This window comes from Lampris incognitus, chromosome 17, assembly GCF_029633865.1.
Source record: "Lampris incognitus isolate fLamInc1 chromosome 17, fLamInc1.hap2, whole genome shotgun sequence".
NCBI lineage: Eukaryota > Metazoa > Chordata > Actinopteri > Lampriformes > Lampridae > Lampris > Lampris incognitus.
Genome location: NC_079227.1, coordinates 34,348,738 through 34,366,660, shown reverse-complemented (window position 1 = coordinate 34,366,660; position 17,923 = coordinate 34,348,738). Strand labels below are relative to the sequence as shown.

Below are 17,923 nucleotides of genomic sequence, written 5' to 3'. Positions count from 1 at the left end.
TCCAAACCGCTTGTCCTGCTTAGGGTCGCGGGAATGCTGGAGCCTATCCCAGCAGTCATTGGGCAGCAGGCAGGGAGACACCCTGGACAGGCCGCCAGTCCATCACAGGGCCGACACATTCACACCTAGGGACAGTTTCGTATGGCTTATTCACCTGACCTACATGGAAACCAGGGGCCCGGAGGAAACCCCACACAGACGGGGAGAACAAGCAAACTCCACACACAGGACGACCCGGAATGACCCCCAAGGTTGGACTACCCCGGGGCTCGAACCCAGGACCTCCTTGCTGTGAGTTGACTGCGCTAACCACTGCGCCACCATGCTGCACAGGAGCTACCATTCAAATGAAATCCTTGCCTCTTGCCTCCTCCTTTTCGGTCAGTTCTGTTCGGTTCTGGTGGTGTGTTAAATTAAACAGCACTCCCAGGGCCGTGCGGTGTACGGGACACGGGAGTTGCGATTAAAATATAACTCTGCCCTCATTCGCCACGCAAACTCGCCACAATACAGAACTGTACCGTTGTTACATGTGCTCGGGTACACTACCTCCTAATGTTATGCGCCATACTCTACCAGCTGGAGCCATCATCCTGCTCTGTGGTTGAAGCAGAGGAAAGGGCCCAGACACACCACCGACATCAGAGAGCTAGCGGTGACGAAGGCCGACTATTGCGTCGCCTCACGTCGCCTCACGTCGCCTGCATCTTGAACACACCGCAACGACTACGGCCAACTAGCATGCACGTTCTGCGCCTGCGTCAGAGGAAAAACTCCTGTAATGTCCAGGTGAGACGAAGACGAAAAATGAGAAGAGCCTCCTGTGTGGGGCCTCTTTGACTTCGTCATTTGCCTGCTTTCGTGACTTCCGTTTCTCTTCTCGTGCACTGATTCGCTAAGCCGAACAGCCAATCAGAGTGACCTCTCTCAGCAACGGGCTCCGCCGCCGATTCAGCAATCGGCCGAAAAGCTGGCAGGCCCCTTTCAACATTTATTAGCTCGACGAGATATCTGCAATGACGTAGCCGTATGGCAAGCCCTTTTAACATTGACTAGCTAGCCCCGCCTCCCACTGACGTAATTACGGATATCTCAAACGTCAAAATAGATGTTAAAAGGGCTTGCCATATGCCGACAGGGCGGGACACACCGCAAAAACTAGGGTCACAGACGCTCACCGACGGACCGACACTGGGCCTGGTGGGTCATGGCCCGGCTCTTGTTCCTTGCCCTATGAGGCCCTCAAACTGAAGCCTAGGAGAGTTATGCTATTAATCATCCCAGGCATCTCTCTCTCTCTCTCTCTCTCTCTCTCTCTCTCTCTCTCTCTCTCTCTCTCTCTCTCTCCACACACACACACACACACACACACAGACATTGTGAAACATCCCTAACAGCCATAAAAAAGGCTGAAATTGCTCTCAAATAACACACAACTGCCAGACCAAATCCCTGTGCACATGTCCCACGGCTGCGGTTCGGCAGACGCGATACCGAGCAGACGGGTTATGCGTTCTGTCTAAATGTTGCTCTTGATTGAGCTGCGTAACATGTGCTTCACACACATACACAAACGCACACTCGCTCATCAAGGAGCCGTAGGGAAGCGGAGAAGGCTCCTGTCAACGCAGACACAACTGACCCAGTCTGCAGTTTCAAACACTCACTCACTCATATACACACACACACACACACACACACACACACACACACACACACACACACACAAAAACACACACACACATACACCGCAGACAGGCTCGCACAGCGTGAGATAACAGTGCTGTATCGCTGACAGCTTGAGCGGGTGGGGGTGGGGGGAGGGGGGGTCATAAAGAGTTGTTTTTTTACGTGTTTATTGATATTTTATTTAACAAACAGCAAACAAACTACAGGATGTAATTATACAGACCCACATCAAAAACAGTAGAACACGCGCAGTACATATACAGTAGTGTAACGTGCATGGATAAGTAGACACGTTGGTCCTTGACTAACGGGTCGGACCCTTTAGTCGACTGGCTGACGTTGTCGCTTGCGGAGCGGGAGATACGGGTTCGCGTCCCGGCTCTGGCGACGGTCTCCCAGTCTGCCCCCCGAATTCGCTACAGTATACATATTAACCGAGTTACAAAGCCGCTTTACATTGGGGGAAGGGGCGTTCGGGTGGCGTAGCGGTCTATTCCGTTGCCTACCAACACGGGGATCGGCGGTTCGAATCCCGGTGTTACCTCCGGCTTGGTCGGGCGTCCCTACAGACGCAACTGGCCGTGTCTGCGGGTGGGAAGCCGGAGGTGGGTATGTGTCCTGCTCGCTGCACTAGGTCGGGGCATCAGCTCAGGGCATCAGCTCGGGGGAATAGCGTGATCCTCCCACGCGCTACGTCCCCCTGGTGAAACTCCTCACTGTCAGGTGAAAAGGCGCGGCTGGCGACTCCACATGTATCGGAGGAGGCACGGGGCAGTCTGCAGCCCTCCCTGGGTCGGCAGAGGGGGTGGAGCAGCGACCGGGGTAATTGGCCGGATACAACTGACCTTTCGCAAAGTCCCGCCCCCCTTAGTTACTGTTGCTATGCCCGTCAGCATTTCAGAACTATCCAGGAAGTAGCCGGAACACTATTGCCGATATTGCGCTTCTTGCGTTCTGGGTTTCGGGAAGGGAAAGAAGATGACACCCCCTCCAAACTTTTCAGATATCTAGTATCCGATTTGCAGATCCCATAGGCACACCGTTTCAGCATTTTGCTGTGTGTTTGAAAGCTTGATGGACCGTTGCTAAGGTAGGATTGGACAAGCACCGTTCTGGGGCGGTACTTTGCGAAAGGTCAATTGGGGAGAGAAAAGGGAGGGGGTGGGGAAGCTGCTTTACATGGTGATTATTGACATCTCACACTATGTACATATAACCTAGATATTGTAGCGAAGAGTTAAGAGGATATGTATTGCCCTGCCTTCAAGTGAGCAATGACGGGTTGGCAGGCCTTGTGGAATACTTCAATGAAGGATTGGCAGGTCTTATGGAATACCTCCATGACGGGTTGCCAGGTCTTATGGAATACCTCCATGACGGGTTGCCAATTCTTATGGAATACCTCAATGAAGGGTTTCCAGGTCTTATGGAATACCTCAATGAAGGGTTGGCAGGTATTATGGAATACCCCAATGACGGGTTGCCAGGTCTTATGGAATACCTCAATGAAGGGTTTCCAGGTCTTATGGAATACCTCAATGACGAGTTGGCAGGTCTTATGGAATACCCCAATGAAGGGTTGGCTGGTCTTATGGAATACCTCAATGAAGGGTTTCCATGTCTTATGGAATACCTCAATGAGGGGTTGGCAGGTCTTATGGAATACCCCAATGAAGGGTTGCCAGCTCTTATGGAATACCTCAATGACGGGTTGGCAGGTCTTATGGAATACCCCAATGAAGGGTTGCCAGGTCTTATGGAATACCTCAATGAAGGGTTTCCAGGTCTGATGGAATACCTCAATGACGGGTTGCCAGGTCTTATGGAATACCTCAATGAAGGGTTTCCAGGTCTTATGGAATACCCCAATGAAGGGTTGCCAGGTCTTACGGAATACCTCAATGGAAGCTCGTGAAGTGAATCTTAGTTGCATCAGTTTATGGTGTTGCATGACAGTTTTGGTCACCGTAGTGCGGGTGGGGGGCTGTGCCTGTTTCCAGGTCGTTAGCATTGATCTGCAGTGTAAAAGTCTCTATATGTAACCCTTGCCACAGTGGAAGTGAGTCCTCGCCCAGTACCCCAAATACAGCCAACACCGGGTCAGGTTCTGTCTACCATACGTCCCATGATATCAGATAACTCTTTAAATACAAAGGTCCTAAAGTTGGGTGATTTTCGGCATACCCAGAACATGTGCCCCAACAAGGCAGGAAATACCCCACAACAGTCGCACAAATGATCTATATTAGGATATATTTTAAAACGCTTGACCTTTGAAAGATGGAGACGATGCAACAGCCTGAACTGTATAAGACCATACCTGGTAGTGACTGGTACATATAGAGACTGGTACATATAATGACTGGTACATATAATGACTGATACATATAGAGACTGGTACATATAGAGACTGGTACATATAGAGACTGGTACATATAGAGACTGGTACATATAACGACTGGTACATATAGAGACTGGTACATGTAGTGACTTGTGCATATATTGACTGGTACATATACTGACTGGTACATATAATGACTGGTACATATAGAAACTGGTACATATAGTGACTGGTACATATAGTGACTGGTACATGTACTGACTGGTACATATTCTGACTGGTACATATAGTGACTGGTACATATAGCGACTAGTACATATAGTGATTGGTACATATAGTGACTGGTACATATAATGACTGGTTCATATAGTGACTGGTACATACTATAGTGACTGGTATATATACGTGCACACCCTCCTGTGCCCTTATCCATTGCGCCTATATTAAGCCAATGCCCAAGTCCTCCTCCCAAGCGGATTTCAGAAAATCTACGAATGTATCAAACTAATGAGACACATATAGTAATATATATGTAGCCGGGTGGGGATTGAGTTCTAAAGTAAAAAACCACCAGAGGGCGCTGTGCCTTGTGGAGCCTCCCCCAGCGCGAGCTAGAACAGCGGAGATTAAACCGGAAGTTCCGTTTTTTCGTTCCCTTCCTCAAGTACGCTGGAGCGATCGGCTGTGTTTCTAAGAGCTTGTAAAAGAGGTAACGTTCCATGTTAAAATGGTATCTAATGCATAAAATATCGAAAGATTCATGTTAATAATGCTGTGTTAGATGTAATATGTGAGATCTGTTGCCGATTGTAATGTTATACTATGTGATGTTCACAGATTTATTGTTGGAGCGTTTCCATGTGTAAAGGATAGCCAAGCAGAGTTAGGCATCCATCACACCATGTGGGGGAGGACCATGTAAAACGCTGTACTTGTGGGTGTTAGCTAGGCTAATCACATTTATTAGCTACAGATGTTGTGTTTGGTGGCAACTAACTTTGTGCTTTTCATTTGTTTCATTTATTTTCGTGTAACAGGGAGGACCCTGCAGTTGTTTATTGTGCAGTTATTTTATTTCGTTATTTTCTTTCATTTGATTAGGCACTTGTATGCTAGGTAGTTTCCACAGGCTAGCTGCACAAGAGGTTAGGCATTTTATAGGCTAAGAGCCTGAGATTTATGTTGAGCAGTATCATTGTTGAAACTCTAAATTTATTAATGTCATTTTTCTAAATCATAAAATTGATCGGAATAAAGAACCCTGTTTTTTATGTTGTCTTGGGATATTTAATTTTACCAGGCTATATATATATATATATATATATATATTATCACCGCACTAGATGAAGGATCAACAGAAAAGAAAGATTCCATAATGGTGCTATTAGGTCCATTAGGAGAGGTAGTTGTATTGGATTTAATATAGTTGCAAATTGGTAGGAATCGAGAGAGAAGTGGGTTTTGAGGCAGATAGAATTTATTGCACAGTAATTCAACAGAGGGAACTGTGCCATTAACATATAAATCTTTCAGTTGTATAATGCCATTACATGACATAATTGAAAGGCTCTAACGAATAGAGAGGGGGTGGAAATGGCTGTTTGCCAGGAGCCAGATGAGAATTGCCATGCCTTCCAAAATGCTGTCTTATTCTTGTTAATGTCCAGATTTGAAGGGACTCTTTTACAACAGGATTAGTGTTTGCACGTTCTGATGGTGCTGAAAGGGAAGAGAAGAACATTGCACTAGGAGAGGTATGATGACATCAAGTCTGCTCAATCTGCAACCAGATCATATGATCCAAAGGCCTGGCCCCAGAAAGAGAGAACCAACACATTACAGGCCCAGTGATAATACCGGAAATTAGACGGTCCCATGCCTCCGATCTGTTTTGGTCTTTGTAAAAGGTCCTTTCTAATTCTAGGGGGTGTCTTATTCTAAATAAAACAGGTGATTTCTCTATCTAGTTGTCTAAAAAAACGCCATATTAATAACAATGGGGACGCACTGAAAAATAACACAAATTGGGGAGAATAGTATTCATTTCTACAGCATTAACTCTCCCAGGGACAAAGGGAGATGGGACCACCGATCAAAATCATTGATGATATATTCAAAATAGGGGTTTGAAGTTCAACTTGAACAAGTCAAGAGTAGACCTAGTCAGGACAACGCTCTGGTACCTGAAGGACTTTTTGGGGCAGCATGGTAGCCCAGTGATTAGCGCTGTTGCCTCACTGCAAGAAGGTACTGGGTTCGAACCCCAGGCCGTCCCAGGTTCTTTCTGTGTGGAGTTTGCATGTTCTCCCCGTGTCTGCCTGGGTTTCCTCCCACAGTCTAAAGACATGTAGGTCAGGTGAATCAGCCGTACTAAATTGTCCCTGTGTGTGTGTGTGAGCCCTATGATGGACTGGCGGCCTGTCCAAGGTGTTTCCCTGCCCTCCGCCCAATGACTGCTGGGAAAGGCTCCAGCATCCCCGCGATCCTAATTAGGATAAGCGGCTTGGAAAATTGATGGATGGATGGATGGATGGATGGATGGATGGATGGATAGATTCTGGGCAACCTTGTTGATGGGGAATAGTTCTCTCTTAGGTAAGTTAAGCTTGTACCCAGAAATCCTACCAAACAGAAAGCGTTTGAGAGCCGCATTTCCCAGACAGAAAGGAAGACGGGAAATCGCTGCTGTGACGTCCACATGAAGAGATGTGTGTACAGACGCACAGTGGTTAAAAGTTTGGGCTGAATTGCCCAGGGATATGCAGACAACTAGTTAATAATCAGAATCAGAAAAACTTGTCATTTCATTCCATGCACCTGCGCACATGAAATGAAACGAAATATGGTTCCCCCCCCTCGCCCACAGCATCGCAACACAAAGACAAAAACACGCATCCAAACAAGAACACATACATCCAACATATCCAAAATTAAATAATTAATTAATTGTCCAAGAGAGTGAACGCCAGGATGGTGTTTCCTCTTCGGGCACAGCTCCAGACGGGGCCGTGGTCCCGGGGCCCACAGGACGCGGCGGACCAAGCTCCCCCAGCTGATCCAGCGCCAGACACAAACGTACATGTAGACGTGGACAAAGACACTGCATTGGTCAGGCCACCACAAACACAAGTTCGGGCCGCCATCTTCCCACCACCGGAAAGGAGCACCCAGTCAGTCAGTCAGTCGGTTACCCGTCTTGGCAGCCAGCCAGCAAGAGCCTACCAGTTAGTTAGCTGGACGGCGTTGGTCAGTCTGCCTGCCTCTCTACGAGTAAGCCGTAGAGCCGGCCGACCTATCCGGGCTCACTCGTGGGCACGACAGCAGAGACAAGACACAGTCTTTTCAGAGCAGCTCGTCTCTCAGTCATGCATGCCGATACAAAAGCGTGCACACACGCACACACCTGTGTTGCAATAGGCCAGACATGTCTGAGATGGCTGAGGTCTGAGTTAGCTGTAGTGTCAGTATCTCGTGTCGTTAGCCACTCCTTGACCTTTACCAGAGTAGGAAAGCCGCTGTCAAACGCCAGTACATGACCAAACTACTACCGCTGGCATGTCTCTGGATGTGTGCGCGTGTTTCCAAATCAGCACAATACATGACCACACCGGCAAGTCTTATTTCCTTGTGTGTGTGTGTGTGTTTGTGTGTGTGTGTGTGTGCCTCTCCCCATCTCTCCCATGCCTTTCACAGAAAAACGATGTTTGACGCTGGAATGCGGTGAATGATGGGAGAGAGAGCCGGGTGGCGCAGCGGAGCGACGTGATTGGCCGTCTCCCTCAAGGCCAGCCCTATAAGGAAACAAGCGAGGGAACCACGGACAGAGAGAGGCGAGAGAGTGGGGAGCCCGAGGCCATGTTTGGGATGGAGGGAAGAGGAGGGGGGGGCGGCGGGGTGGGGTTGGACGGCCGGGAGGGGGGAGGGGGGCGGGCCAGGGGTTGATAAACTGTGTGATGAGGGGAGAGGGGGCCACTTCTAACTCGCAGCTCACGGCTAAAGCCCCCTCCCTCCTCCTCTCCCACCAAGCCCAGCACTGCCAGGGTAAGTGTTGCACACACCTCTTCTCTCCTCCGCTCTCCTCTTCTCTGCGCTGCACCTGCAGACTAGCGGCAGCCCTCTCGGGGAATGTCTGGATAGAATAGAACAGAATAGACCCTGGACTTCGTTGGGCCGCACTTAACTGTGAACCGGGTCCATCGGTGTCAGTTCTCCGCCCTGTTGGTTAAACCTGGATTATTCTGTGGCTGCTTGCTAATATGAAACTATGCTAACAGCAGACAGGGCTTTAGTGGCCTCAAAGGCAGGTCCTGAGGATACCATTTGAGTCGGGCTGTTGAAATTCGGCATAAATCATTAGCTGCAGAACGGCCCCGGCTAGGGCGATGGAAAAGTGTTCCCTTCTGAAGAGAGGTGTAATTTATGAAAAAATAATAATAATAAAGTTTTAAATTTGTCCTCAACAGAAATTAGCATTTTAAATGTGTTGCAGTTCACACACGCGGTGCAGATGAGCGAATTTATGTCTCGTACCCTCAACTCAACTCGTGCATGTGTTGAAAAGGACGCTTGAACTGGGAAAAAAATACAGTGTGAGTGCGGAGTTGTGGAGGTTGGTCCCTCTGTGCAGAGATCTGAACAAGCTGCTTGGCTGAAGGAGAGTCAGTGGGATGAGGGACTGCGGCTTTAAGAGAGGGTCCGTGTGCTAAGGCTGAGTGGTTTGTTGTTGCTTTAGCTGACAGATCTGTTAGGGCTAGCTGCTAATCCACCTACCTGTCAGGAATTCTGTCTGCTAATCCAGCAGCCTGTCAGTGATTCAATCTAAATCTGCTCATCCGGCGAGCTGTCAGAAGCTGTCGCAGGCTGAAAGACCGAGTTTGCATCTGATATTGTGAGAAGCTGCACGTGCCAGAGGTTTGTATACCCAGTTTCCTATTGCACATTTGTTAAAATAATGACGTAAGAACTGACAAAAATACAGCATGCCAGTGCACAGTCCAGTACGGTGCCCAGAATTCCTTGAAGATCCAGGGATCTTCGGAGGAGAATTCCTTGAAGATCCAGTGATCTTCAGAGGAGAATTCCTTGAAGATCCAGTGATCTTCGGAGGAGAGGGAACTTCTATCCCTGACAAAAGTTGGGCGGGTTTTTCTGATATTGCCGTGCATTTTTTGAGCTTTGTGCGTTTGGTTGACGTCTTGGGTTGATTACGTGGCTGTTGTGAAGTCTTTTCCAAGTATTTGAGTTACTTGACATCACCTGAAAAACAGCGAAAGACAAAGATAAGAGTCGGAGCAGAGCAGCTGACAGCTGCAGAGAGAATGAAAACTGTAGAGTCTTGCAGAGGATGAATCCCGGAGCTGTCTCTAAACAGGACTTGGATTTAGCTGGCCCGATGGCTGCACGAGCCTTTTTTCAAATGAGAAATTAGAAATGCTGCTGTTGCCAAACGTCCTGGATTTGCAGGCAGACCTCTTGAGACTTGGAGAGCGATGCACAAACTGAGGTTCTGCTAAGTACGGGGTTAATGATGGTTCGTGCCCACACACACACACACACACACACACACACAAACACACACACACAAACAGCTGCCAAGTCAGAGAGCCTCTACTGGCAGATATCAGAGAAAACATTTGATTCCCACAGTTCATGACTAAATATGGTCCTCCTGCATTGAGCTACCCTCTTTCTCCCCTCTCCTCCCTTCCTCAACCCTCCTCTCTACTCCAGCTCTCCCCTCTCTCTCTCTCTCTCTCTCTCTCTCTCTCTCTCTGTAAATATGTGGGTAGGATGGGGTCATCAGTGATGCTGAGGCCGAGAAAGGTAGAGTGAGAGGAGCGAGAGAGAGAGATAAAGCGAGACGTGGACAAACACAGACAAGGGGGAAAGGACAGGGAGCAGAATTATGAGAAGAGAGGAGAGAGGAGAGAGAGAGAGAGTGAGGGGGGGGGGGCGAGACAGAGACGGGAAGGTAGAGCAAACAGAGAGCGAGGGGAGGCCAAACAGAGTCAGGACTCTGTACCATGCCCTAAATAGGAAGTTTTCCCAGAGTGCCCAGCTCATTCATTAAAGGCCAGGAGCACTCACTAAAAAGGAAGAGGAGATTTTGAAAAGGGAGGTGCGGTCCAAGGAAATGCTGCTTATGGAGCTTGCCAGTATATTCAGATCCTTCCCTGCGGCTGATGCTTTTTCAGACACTGGTTCGCTTCCTACATTTGGTCATGAGGCTGTCTGCGAGTGCAGAATCTTGAGTCCGGTTGTGATTTTTTTTTTCTTCTTCTGGTTATTACACCGTTAACATGAAACATGCCCTGCTCCGTAAGCAGGCTCAGTCATACCCACACTGAGGAAACAGGATTTGCAGACTAATACATCTGGATGTCACGGTAATCTCATTTCACTCAAGGGTATTGGATTTTTATTGTGAAGGGGAGCTCGTGAGGAAGACTTCTGATCATCAATGATTCTTATCGTCATCGCACATAATGCATTGAGGCTATGGGGGTAGATTGCCAAGCTTGCACTTCTACTTCCCGTACAATTGTTACACTCCTTCTCTTGCTTTGTCGGGCATTTCAAAAAAGTTTTTTTTCTCCTCTAGTCATGCCAACTTTTATACGATCATCCTTCGATGGTTCGACTCCAGTGTGGTCTCCTGAGTGCTGGGGATGGGACGCAAACGGTTGACCACACCCTTAGCGAAACGGTATCTTACCTTATAAGTCTCGGTGCGGTGGGGGCATCCTGACAGTGACAGGGTATTCAGACGCTGACTTGCGGTGCTTTATTAGGAGGGTGCGGCGTGGTGGTGGCTGACAGCTGGAGTCATCTGTAGCTCCGTCCGGGGAGACGCAGTTACCCTGTCAGTCTTCGCACATATACCAAGCCAAGGCTGCCCATTGTAGGGTGTAAGTTCCATATGTGTCCTTTCCCCACAAATGTCCAATAATAATTAATCGGTATTTTGATTCCCCCCCCCCTCTGGTTGTGCAATGGAACATCTTACTAGCAAGAAATAACTAAAACGTTTTTGTTTTAGTTTTTTTTTTACTTTTGGCTCACTTTGTGAATTGTTGGACGTGCTGTTCTGTCATGTCGCCAACAAAAATTATTTACTTCTTCGTATCAGAGCCTGCAGTACCACACTGACTTCCAGTTAGAAAGACTCCACCGTGCAGACATGATTACACCAGTGCTGAAAAAGGCAATTTGTGTAACCTTTAATGCTTCTTAAACACAGGTGAGCCAATTGCAGCACATCCATTTGTGTTCACGTTGGAAGGACAGACATCTGGTCCTGCAGACGTCCGGTTTGAGGGGACCTGATGCTTTTGAACATTTGACTGTTGGATTTCTTGAACTTAGTTTGAATCCAAGAGGAGACGAGATGACTCAGGACTTACTCAGACTGAGTCAACGCTGAAGAGCCAGGCTCAAGCCGAGCCTGGTTCCCATGTGGTTTTAATGCGGTGTGACGCAGGAGCTGCAAGTCCGCTTTCTGCTGAATTTGAGTTCCGTTTAATTCCGCTGCTCTATCCCTCGCATCTTCTACTCGGTTCCCCCTCTCTTTCATTTCTGATCCCTCCTTCTCACCAGCGTGGTCCATCTATCTTTCTGTGTAAGTCCTGACAGGTAGAAGATGGTGTGTATTTTAACAATAGGACTCTAACTATTCTCCACAGCACCATCTTTGATTGTTCTCTGGTACGATATGAGGCAACGTTAGAAGCTCTTTTCTGGGACATCTGTCCATCTGTCTTTTGGTTTTTTCCACACATTCTGTTCTTTCTTTTTGATAGCGGGCCGAGGGTCTAAGGACAGGATGTTATGTTGCTGTAAAGCCTCTTCAGGCAAATGTGTGATGTGTGATATTGGGCTGTACAAATGAAATTGACTTGACTTGTTTTTACAAAGACAATAACAGCTCCCTGCTCTCCCCCCCCCCCTCTCTCTCTCGCTCTCTCAGTGACAGCTCTCCGTTGGAGACAGCGTTAGTGTGTTGTCAGTAGGACGCCCCTTGGTTAACCCCAGCAACCATGTGTGACGACGAGGAGAGCACTGCCTTGGTGTGTGACAACGGCTCCGGCCTGTGCAAGGCGGGCTTCGCCGGGGACGACGCCCCCAGGGCCGTATTCCCCTCCATCGTTGGTCGGCCCAGGCACCAGGTAAAGAAAGCTCACTGGTCGAGAGCCAAGGAGGGAGAACGGGGTTGAGTCGGATTGGATGATTGCTCTTAGGGTGCAATTACACGAGAATAATATATGAATTATGGCTGTATGATGTTTAATCTCTGTTGCCTAGAGCTGGTCTTAATTAAAACCAGGAAGTGTTTCTTTCAATGTAACAGGAGCTGTAGAGTTGTGTACCTTGTCGTCAATGCCTTAAAGCAACCCCCCCCCCCCGATGTGTTGTAGAGAGTTGGTCTCATGGTTGCCCATCAAGTCGTTCACACTAACAGAACCACCTCACCTTTCTAAGCTAGCATCTCTCTCCCTCCCCCCCCTCTCTCTCTCTTGCTCTCTCTCTTTCTCTCTCTCCCTCTGTCTCTCTCTCCTCTGCCCTCCAGGGAGTGATGGTGGGTATGGGTCAGAAGGACAGCTACGTGGGAGACGAGGCCCAAAGCAAGAGAGGAATCCTGACCCTCAAATACCCCATCGAACATGGCATCATCACCAACTGGGATGACATGGAGAAGGTGGGTGAGAACCACACACACACACAGTAGAGGGAGATGGGTAGTGGGCACGTAGGGGAGAAAGCTTGGTGGGATTCAATCAGCTAAATATCTCTGGCATAGGAAGACGCTCTTTAAAACGGAAATTAAAAGAAAAATAACAGCAGCCACACTGGTACCCTCCTCTTCTAAGTCTATGACTTTTGATCCGACACCGATGAGGATCCTGCATATATCAAAAAACGGAGAGATCGGGTGTCCGAGTGGTGTGGCGGTCTATTCCGTCGCCTACCAACACGGGGATCGCCGGTTCGAATCCCCGTGTAACCTCCGGCTTGGTCGGGCGTCCCTACAGACACAATTGGCCATGTTTGCAGATGGGAAGCCAGATGTGGGTGTGTGTCCTGTCGCTGCACTAGCGCCTCCTCTGGTCGGTCGGGGGGGGGGGGGACTGCAGGGGAATAGCGTGAATACGTGAGTTTCGCCAGGGGGAATACGTCCCCCTGGCGAAACTCCTCACTGTCAGGTGAAAAGAAGCGGCTGGCGACTCCACATGTATCGGAGGAGGCAGGTGGTAGTCTGCAGCCCTCCCCGGATCGGCGGGGGCGGGAGCAGCGACCGGGACGGCTCGGAAGAGTGGGGGTAATTGGCCGGATACAATTGGGGGGGAAAAAAGGGGGAGAGCCCCCATTTCAGTTCTTCTTTTACCTCCTCTATTCTCCTCTGCATCCCCCCCCCCCATTCCTCCTCTTCTCCCTCTCCTCTCCTTCCACACACCATCCCTGACATTTGTTATTCAGTTGTGGTGATTCAGACAGAAACATGTTGTACACGCCCACACACACACACTTTCTCAAGCTGTCACTCTCACACATGGACACTCAAACACTATTCCTTATATACACACGCTTTTTTTATACACCCACTTACACACATACTTACCCCAACAAACAGACCACCCACTCCTCATCCCCACCCTCACCCCAAATACACACCGCACACAGACACCCCACCACCACCACCATCCTGTAATTTGCCCATCCACCCATCATGCGCATAAACACTGAGGCAGTTGTGTAAGTGACAGACTGGCTGCAGCACATGGTGTTATTCCTCACTTCCATAAACAGCTCTTCACCCAACAGAGCGGCCCGCCGGGAGGTTGGCCCCAGCTCATATTGCAAAGGGCCAAATGCTAGCTTATGAGCCCGTGCAACAAAAAAGTTCTGAGGGAACAAGCCAACAGCTTGTTTACGGCCGCCATCTTGGGTGTGGGAGTTCGTCAGCTGCAACCGGCAATTAAAAGTGATGACTGGTATGACATAACTAGCACTAGAAAAAAAAACCCATTTGGCTGTCATTAATGCAGCGACCTAGTTTTGCACCAGCAATGTGCATAACTGTAGTCCACTCACTTCCGGTTTCTACTGCAGCGGTCATACCAGTTTCCTGTTTGGTCGACTCACTTTCACCTGCACCTACCGGCAAACGGGTGAAAAGTTTCAAGTTATACATATGAAGTTACGTCCAACAATTATGAGGATGAAAAATACGCCAGGAAACTGGTATGACCGCTGGAGTAGAAACCGGAAGTCAGTGGACTACAGTTACGCACAGAGCCGATTATGACATCTGCAGCCAGGCTACATCTCACATGAGTGAACCCTGTACTATGATCTCACACAACAAACTCTGCAGAAGCTGTTGTACCATTGTGCTTTTAGCTAGCTTTGGAAGCACGTCATCAAATTAGCAGTACTGTGAATATCAGTTTGGGGGGGCAAGTGAAAATGGAGAGGAATCATAAATGGACAACTGGACCCCACCATATGCTAAAGCATAAACCACGCCAAAAAGATTATTCAAGTCTTTGTGCCTTGGCGACAGATGTTAGATGTCAAAAACATTGTAGCGAATTCAAGGGGGGGCAGCCGGGAACCGCCGCAGCCGGGACGCGAACCCTGGTCTCCCGCACCACGGCTGACTACGTTAACCAGTCGACTGAAGGGTCCGAGTCCGACTCATTAGGCAAGGGCTAGCAAGTCTAATCATCCGAGGTCGTTACACTACCCCCCCCACCCCCGTTTGGGAAAGCGTGTCCCGGCGCTTCAGCATACCAGCTCCCTCACGCCTCTGGGCGCACGCGCTTCCGAAGGCCTCGCCATCCCACTTCTGACACCAATGAGGCGAATTCAGGGGCAGCCGGGAACCGCCGCAGCCGGGACGCGAACACGGGGCGACTAGGTTAACCAGTCGATAAAGGGTCCAACCCGTTAGCCAGGGGCTAGCGAGTCTAGTCATCCGTGGCCGTTACACTATATTTCAGTCTCACCCACGTTTAAACTCAGTGAGGTGCACTTGATTTAAAAAAAAATTTGTGCGCTCGTATCAAAACTGGACACATGTATGGATTACTTCCGCGTCTGACAGGAAGCGGAAGTGGGGCGGGCTAAGCTAACTGCTAGCCTATGCAGACCGGCGGTTCCGACAGTCACCCTGGCTGGCGTTCGTTCTCTTGGACAGTGGAGTTTTTGGACAGTGTTGCACTGAGTGGGCTGTGTTGTTAACTGTTTTTTGTTTTGTTTCGTTTCGTTTTGCTTTGTTCTCTCTGTTTTGTATGTTTTTGGCGGCGTCGTTTTGGGGGAAATTCGGGATGTGTGTTTTCGTCGTTGGTGTCGCACTGCTGTGGGCTGGGAGAAACGGGATTTCGTTTCTTTTTTGCACACGAGACAGAAATGAAAATCAATTGTTCCTGATTGCTGATTCTTATTTGATTTGCATATTTTGTTACTGAGCCTCGTGTGTGAGTGTAAGACCTTTGTATTCTGCATGTCTGAGTGATCAAATTTGCGGTATTGACCTCCGCTCTTGTCGTAACTGTTTATCGGCCTACGACACAAGCAGTGTTTGTTTCTGGTTTTAAAGCCTCCTTTCTAAAGTAATTACATTTCTGATGGTCTGATTTTAATCAAATTGAATTTCACTTTCGGTACCTTGTGTGTATCTGCAGCGGTTGGTTGTGAGTTCATGAATATGTGTGTGTGTTTTTCCCCCTTGCTGTGACTGCTCAGATTTGGCATCACTCCTTCTACAACGAGCTGCGTGTGGCCCCTGAGGAGCACCCAACCCTGCTGACAGAGGCCCCCCTCAACCCCAAGGCCAACAGGGAGAAAATGACACAGGTTAACATAGCAAACACACACACACACATATACACACACAGTGCCTAGCTACATTCTCCCCTGTCGCCACCTTGCAGTCTCCAATCCCTTTCAGGTCGCGCCTCCTGCATAAGATATAGTCCACCTGTGTGCACCTTCCTCCACTCTTATACGTCACCTTGTCTTCCTCCCTCTTCTTGAAATAGGTATTCACCACAGCCATTTCCATCCTTTTCACAAAACCCACCACCATCTGTCCTTCCACATTCCTCTCCTTGACACCATAACTACCCATCACCTCCTCATCACCTCCGTTCCCTTCACCAACATGTCCATTGAATCCCGCTCCAATCACCACTCTCTCCTCCTTGGGTACCCTCTCCACCACGCCGTCCAACTCACTCCAGAATTCTTCTTTCTCGTCCATCTCACACCCAACTTGCTGATAACCTTCATCATCACACCTTCGATTTCCAGCTTCATACTCATCACTCTGTCCGACACTCTCTTCACCTCCAGCACACTCTTGACATACTCTTCCTTCAGAAGTACCCCTACCCCATTTCTCCTCCCATCCGCACCACGGTAGAAGAGTTTGAACCCACCTCCGATACTCCTGACCTTACTCTCACCTCCACACTCCTACCCTTCCTCCTTCCTTGCTGCCTCTGGACATGCCTTCCCCCCTCGCCTTCTCCTTCGCCCAACAGTAGCATAGTTTCCACCGGCACCCTGCTGGCCAACAGCACCGGTGGCGGTACTGATTTAGCAAAGGTTTTACCCCGGATGCCCTTCCTGCCGCAACCCTCCCCATTTATCTGGGCTTGGGACCGGCACTAAGAATGTACTGGCTTGTGCATCCTCAGTGGCTGGGTTAGGCAGACTCACTACAAACATAAAGATGATACCAACATATTACATCGCAAATGATGTCATTCAAAGATGTTTTGTTTCTAAAATATTGTTGCTGTTTTTTTTGTTTTGTTTTGTCTCGGTATCACTCCAGATTATGTTCGAGACCTTCAACGTTCCAGCCATGTACGTAGCGATCCAGGCTGTGCTGTCCCTCTACGCCTCCGGACGCACCACAGGTAAGCACCACCCTGTGTACAACAGCAGTGCAGCACAGACCAGTATGGTGCTCACATAGCGGTTACGTGGCTCCCCAGAGAGGCCCCTATTCCTAATGACAAGGTCCTGGGTTCGAACGGGGGTCGTCCCAGGTCGCCCTCTGTGTGGAGTTTGCATGTTCTCCCCGTGTCTCCGGTGGGGTTTCTGCGGGTGCTCCGGTTTCCCCCGCCATCAAAAAGACATGCATGTTAGAGTTAGTACCCCTGTCTGTGCCTCTGAGCAAGGCATGGCAAGACGACCTGGAGCTGGTCCCCGGGTGCTGCGTGGCGGCTGCCCTGCTACACAGCTAGGATGGGTTACATGCAGAGCCTAATTTCACCACGGGGATCGATAAAGTATCTCAAAATCAAATCCAAACCATTTGAAGTGAAAGAGTAAGAACCACCCTCTTCTAGGGTCGATTGTGGTGTGACCTATAATAAACTCTCTCTCTCTCTCTCTCTCTCTCTCTCTCTCTCTCTCTCTCTCTCTCTCTCTCTCTCTCCAGGTATTGTCCTGGACTCTGGTGATGGTGTGACCCATAATGTGCCAATCTACGAGGGCTACGCTTTGCCTCACGCCATCATGAGGTTGGACTTGGCAGGCAGAGACCTCACAGACTACCTCATGAAAATCCTCACTGAGAGAGGCTACAGCTTTGTCACCACCGGTGAGGCCATGTGGGGGCGCTCTCTCATCGCTTTAACGAACAGTATCGGCTTACACAAACATGTGTATTTTGATTGACACTGATTTGATGTCCCTTCCAGTAACAACCATTTGAATGAGCTACATGACCTTCGTTAGGAAGACCTAATGAATGTCACTGCCATGCTGTACTCAGTGAACTACACAGTACAGTAATCCGAGTCTGGGTTTGATACCTCTGACAGTTATTTGGCATCCTTTCTACTAGAATAAATGATTTTCATGACCAAACTTAGCTTT

The 17,923-nt window shown here is 49.0% G+C and overlaps 1 protein-coding gene across 1 annotated transcript in view; it reads left to right on the top strand.

The window, feature by feature from the left end:
- The first annotated feature begins 7,968 nt into the window (after positions 1-7,968).
- acta2 (actin alpha 2, smooth muscle) overlaps positions 7,969-17,923 on the top strand; it is a 14,522-nt gene continuing 4,567 nt past the window's right edge. Inside the window, exons 1-6 of the mRNA XM_056296821.1 lie at positions 7,969-8,071; positions 11,997-12,195; positions 12,597-12,725; positions 15,776-15,886; positions 16,872-16,956; positions 17,484-17,645. Coding sequence (XP_056152796.1) covers positions 12,067-12,195; positions 12,597-12,725; positions 15,776-15,886; positions 16,872-16,956; positions 17,484-17,645 — 616 coding nt within the window. The 5' untranslated portion in view covers positions 7,969-8,071; positions 11,997-12,066. The remainder of the gene's footprint in view (positions 8,072-11,996; positions 12,196-12,596; positions 12,726-15,775; positions 15,887-16,871; positions 16,957-17,483; positions 17,646-17,923) is intronic.